This window comes from Nanorana parkeri, unplaced genomic scaffold, assembly GCF_000935625.1.
Source record: "Nanorana parkeri isolate BGI_ZX_2015 unplaced genomic scaffold, ASM93562v1 scaffold278, whole genome shotgun sequence".
NCBI classification, from domain to species: Eukaryota; Metazoa; Chordata; class Amphibia; order Anura; family Dicroglossidae; genus Nanorana; species Nanorana parkeri.
Genome location: NW_017306546.1, coordinates 756,027 through 762,026, shown reverse-complemented (window position 1 = coordinate 762,026; position 6,000 = coordinate 756,027). Strand labels below are relative to the sequence as shown.

Here is a 6,000-nt window from a genome sequence, read left to right as displayed (position 1 = left end):
TACAGTATCTCACAGAAGTGAGTACACCCGTCACATTTTTGTAAATATTTTATTATATAATTTCATGTGACGACACTGAAGAAATGACACTTTGCTACAATGTAAAGTAGTGAGTGTACAGCTTGTATATCAGTGTACATTTGCTGTCCCCTCAAAATAACAACACACAGCCATTAATGTCTAAACCGCTGGCAACAAATTTGGCCCAATTAGCCTTTTCCCTCCCTGGTGTCATGCGACTCGTTAGTGTTACAAGGTCTCAGGTGTGAATGGGGAGCAGGTGGGCTAAATTTGGTGTTATCGCTCTCACTCTCTCATACTGGTCACTGGAAGTTCAACATGGCACCTCATGGCAAAGAAATTTTAAGAAATACTACTTTGAATAATAGTACTACAAATAATTCCAATAGTAGATAATATAATAATTCTTCCTCTTGGTATCATCAGCTGGTATTATGGTTGTTACAATTTTTTATTTTTAGTAAATGCACACCAACCAGTTCTTTGGCACCATTCCTATCTCCATAGGTGTACTCACTGGCTCTCCGACAGAGTTTCAGGTGGGAGACTACAGTGTGAAGTAAATATATAATACATCCTTCCTGGGAGGGGGAAGGTTGAAGGTCCTAACGCAACACGACGCAATCACAAATGGAACTATTTAAATATATTTTAGAGGGGGTTGAGAAGAATGATTCACACAGGAAAACTCTGAATTGAGTAGGTAAAATTGTCAGTCTGGGTTTTAGTACACTATGGGGTACATTTATAATGCAGTGAATCTGACATTCACCAAACATTCACTGCAGGTGAATGCTCTTGGTGCATGTGTTGAAATGACAGTGAGTGATTCACAATTACTGAATATTGGTGAAACTCACATTCACTTCTTCATAAACATTCCATTAAGACTGAAAAGGTAAATATTGTATTTGAAGCATACTGTATATAAACCCAAGAACAAAAATGTAATATATAGCAGATTGCCAGTCAATGAATGTTGTGGCTGCATTAGTTTTCTCTTTTCAGGCTTCTCTCCTTTATTTTCACCTAGTGATCCTGCTAATAATTCACTTTCCGTGTAATTCATAGAGTGTCTATGACGCCCTTTAGAATTCCATAGCCTATCCGCATAACAAATGTCTATCTTTGGACCAGATGTATGTACCTGTTGGAAACTGACAGCATCTGGGCAACCAGTGACTCATCCCTGGCCCAGTTCAGTTGCTGTTAGGGAGACTTCCCAGCTGACAGCTGAATGTAAACAAAGGGGCTGGGATGCTGGATGACATCATTATCCAAATCTGGCCATGGCTAAATTTGGGTAATGATTGCAGTCAGCATCCCCAGCCCCTTTGTTTATATTCAGCTGGGGAATTTCCAGGCTGGCAGCAAATGGGGAGCCAGGGATGTGTCATTGGTTGCTAGGGCGCCGGCAGACTGGTGTCCTAGTAACCATTGAACCATGAGCGGGAAGCTGTCACATTCATGACAGATTCCTGCATATATGGGCCCCACTCTGAGTACTGGAGTCTCTCTGTAAGCCAGTTCAGAGTTTGTCTTAAATACTGCCAGTTTTCTCATCTGTAAACTCGTAGTAATTTTTGAATCTGCTGCAGCCATAGTGACAGATTCTTAAAGTGGCACTATTAAAAGGAGAACTATGACGTGAGTGAAAATCACTCAGCCTCATAGTTCGAGCCGACGTGTGAGGATGAAACTGTCACACGTCGGCTCAATAGATCGGAAAGTGAGCGAACATATACCGTCAATCGCTCACTTCTCGATCGTGTCCCTGCAGAGAACCATGACTGTCACTCACGGCTCCCTGCAGGGATTCCCCCCCTCCCCTGTCCAATCCTCCAACACTGACTGGCGGAATGGACGGGGGAGGGGGCTGTGGCTCGCAGTATACTGAGCTTTGGGTCACGAGAGGATGCTAGTTTGTGTGACCCTGGAAAAAACTATAGGGAAAAGCACTGGCCCCATAGTTTTCCTTTAAGAGCTACCTGAATCTGTTGCATGTGTTGGCTTTTGTAAATCTGAATTTAGCAAAGGACCTTTTAAAAGGCCCATACAGCCAGAAAAGTGGTGCAAAGCCTTTACTAAATCCCCCCCAGTGTTGTTACCAACCAATCTCCCACCTTGACTGCCTTCAGGCGATCCCTAAAGACTCATCTCTTCAGAGAAGCCTTTTCCACCTCAACCTAACCACTGAACCATCATGTTCTCAAACAATTCATCCCCACACAGCTACCTCCTCATATATCACTTGCCCCTCCCTTTTAGATTGCAAGCCCTCATGGGCAGGGCCCTCCTTACCATCTTGTCTTGAATTGTATTGTGATTGTAATGTCTTCCTTATATTGTAAAGAACTGCGCAAACTATTGGCGCTATATAAATCCTGTATAATAATAATAACAATAATAATAATAATACTCTAGGACTGGACTGCAGAACACCTCTCTCTTTCCTCCATAACATTAGGGAGGAGTCGCCAAAAAGAGTTGGGAGCAATGTAATTAATAACAGTGTAGATTAAGCACAGAACGTTTATAGCCCACTACATTTCTGACAGTATTTTTATGTATTTTTACACATTTATCGAACAGATATAACAAAACATTGTTAGGGTTTACACTTTAATGTAAATCGTAGGTGCAGTTGAAACTAGAGAGTTTTTGTTAGGTGTTAGTAGATGTTATTTTTGATTTCTATAATATGAAATGGATAATAACTAGGTATGCACCGATACCGGTTTTTCAGTGTCAAGTACCGATATATTTTTTTTTCAGTACTCGGCGATACCGAATACCGATACGGGAAGTCCCATTATGGAAGCCATTACACGCCGCTTGGCTTCCTGATTAGCCGGGAAGCGTGCAATAACTCACCGCCGGGAAGCCGTCACCATGTGATGATACTAGTTTCGGTATCCGTGCATCCCTAGTATTAACAATGTCTTTATTAAGCAGGAAGGTTGCTAGCAGGCACAATATTTGCAGTGATGGATAACAGTTTTTTCCCAAGCTACTATGAAACTAGAAGTACGTACTTAAAAAATGACTTTGAATGATGTTCACTGTAGAAGTCCATCGCTTCTGTTCTGAAGGGGGAAAAAAAAAAAATCACTGGTTATTCATCTAAAATGACTAAAGTTATCTGTCGCTCATACTTGGGCAAATTGGTCTGTCAGAACTCTGCATCACAAGTGTAAATAGATTCAGTGTCCAGTGGCAACTGATGGCTTCTATTCACATATTGCATATCTTTATATTAAAGTGCATATGTGCCCAGACTATGAACAATAAACGAGTTACATATTCTTAACAAGCAGTAAAGAAACCATCCCTGACCCTGGTCTAGCTCCATAGAAAGATTTATTGAGAGGCCTCTCTCCTCCTATCAACATATTTCCTGTCAGAACATGTGCATGTAGCAGATCCTCCCTAAAGGAGAACTATGAGGTGAGTGCTTTTCACTCACCTCATAGTTCTAGCACACCTGTGACAATGAGACTGTCACAGGTCGGCTAAGTAGATCGGGAAGTGAGCGAACACATCCCGGCGTTCACTCACTTCTCGATCCTGTCACGGCTCTCTGCCGTGACAGGGGAGGGGCTGGTTTCCCCCCTCCAATCCTCCAGCGATGACTGGCGGAATGGACGGAGAGGGGGTGGGTACAGCTGGCTCTGCCTCTAGATAGGCAGAGCCAGCTGTCACTCACACAGCTGGGCGGATCCAGACATAATTGTCAGGATCCGCTTCTCAGTATACTGTGGCATCTGAGCTTAGGGTGACGGGAGGATGCTAGTTTGTGCCCTCCCGTTACCCTAAGGAGAACTTTGGGGGAAAGCCTTAACCCAATAGTTCTCCTTTAACTTCTAGCACTCCCTCTCCCTGTTCCTTTCTGCATGCTGATGTGCAAGAGATAACATTCTGAATGCTGATGTGCAAGAGATAACATGAGGATATCAAAGCAGATTGAAGTATCTATGCTACTGGCATGTAGTAAAAGTTTTAAAGTGGTCCTTTACCATCTTTTACAATCAGAATACATCTGTGCATGCGGATATAAAATCATCTTACATTCATTAGTTAAACTAACTTTTTTTCCTTTTACTTACAATTACTGTTTTTCCTCTTCCTGGTTGAGTGAGGCACTGGTGATGTAGCCCTGGCCTCACAAATGCATCCTGGGAAGACTATATTACCAATGCCTTCCTGGGAACTCTTATCTGTTTACTGTCACAAGTTCCAGGAGGCAGACCCAGAGTTCCATGAAGTAAAAGGAGATGAATTTATCTGCTTTTAGTGAAAATGGCCACCATGAGAAGGAATGGGAAAAAATAGGGTATGCAAAGCATAATAAAGCCGGCAAGTATCTAGAAGTATCTGTTTGTAGATTATAACTAGACATTTCTAAAGGTGCCTTTGTTGTCATTTTAAAGATAAGGGTGAAGTTCCTCTTTAAAGAAATACACGGTTGCATTAAAGTGTGTTTTTCTATCTGGCTGGAGTTCAGCATTTAAAACCAGCAGTAAAAGGATGACAAGGCTGCATTTAAGTCCCTATCCAATGATAAAGCAGAGTACAGAACCTGAAACCACTTTCACAATCACAATGTTTACCAATTAGTTTTACTACGGTTCACATGTTTTACACAGCAGCATCCAGTCTGATTCCAGTTTGGAGCAGCGAGGACATAAAGAGCAAGGCATTCAAGAGAGATAACAATCTTGAAGAAATGACCAGTATGTGATATAAAGCTGGTAACAAACTCTATAAAGGCTAAACACATAAAAGTAGAGAGAACAGGTTGTACAAGGCTGTCCAGAAATGAAATGAGAGCAGAGGACCTCCTACATATCATCTCAGAAAATTGTGGCAAGCAAGCACTTGTTCACACCTGACCGCTTTATCTCACTGGTCAGATAAGCACATGGAACTGGATTACTGTAAACGGTGGTTCATTTAAAATCTATGCAGTTCTATGCAGAACATGAGTACTGAGTATACCTTAGGCTTCGTTCACATGGATAAGGACAACCGTACAGCATGCACATCTGTGCAGAGACCTGCATCCGGGAGGGACGGGTGCTGCATGTAGCTGTGTTCAGTCGTCTGTACATCTCTATGACAGAACATGGCTACAAGCTGACCTGAACCAGCACACCCATACAGGTATGGATGCATGACCTTGGATGCAAACAGTTTGCATCTGTACCTGTATGGGTTAGCATGCAGCCATGTCCTATTATGCAGATGGTGGCTACACACAGCTACACGCAGCAAAGGTGCAGGTCTCTCCCAGGCACAGGTCTCTGCATGGACATGCACGCTGTACGGCTGTGCACATCTGTGTGAATAAAACATAAGACCTCACAAAGCAAAAAAAGACCACTCTCTGAGCGCAGCTCTGTTTCAGCCAATGAGTCCACGCACATTGCGTTGTTTAGAACTGAGGAGCTTATTGTCATAATTTACGCAGATACGTGTGTAAATGTATTCTAGTGGCTAGAATAAATGAACATTCTAGCCAATAGAATGAGTTTACACACATATGCCTCTAAACAAATAGTAAACGCACAAACTCGAGTAACTGCACACCTAAAAACACATTTATTTGGAAGTATTTTATTACGCCCCTGTGCATGAGCACTAATTGTGACCCTCTGTAGGACACCCTTTCTTTATTCTAGCTGCATTTCATGAACGTAACAAAAGTATTTAAAGTAAAACCTGTCATACCAGTACCTCGTTCTAAAAATGTTGTTTGTCTGGCTACCATGCAGGCCCACTAGCGTTAATACTTTCTTAGTCACTGTCCCAGAACAAGTGTGCAGATCAGGAAACATAGAGAAAAGTCAGAGGACTATCTGTTCATCTGTCTTTTAGTTATATGTCATTATTGCAAAGTATTAAAGGTAGTAGGTAAGCATAGAAGCCAGCAGAATTGCATTTTCAGAAAGACAATGGCCATTCCCCCCGTTTTTGCCA

The 6,000-nt window shown here is 42.1% G+C and overlaps 1 protein-coding gene across 1 annotated transcript in view; it reads right to left on the bottom strand.

Moving 5' to 3' along the window:
• Positions 1-6,000, bottom strand: part of NME7 (NME/NM23 family member 7) — a 142,519-nt gene that overhangs the window by 85,508 nt on the left and 51,011 nt on the right. Inside the window, exon 5 of the mRNA XM_018557302.1 lies at positions 3,057-3,107. Coding sequence (XP_018412804.1) covers positions 3,057-3,107 — 51 coding nt within the window. The remainder of the gene's footprint in view (positions 1-3,056; positions 3,108-6,000) is intronic.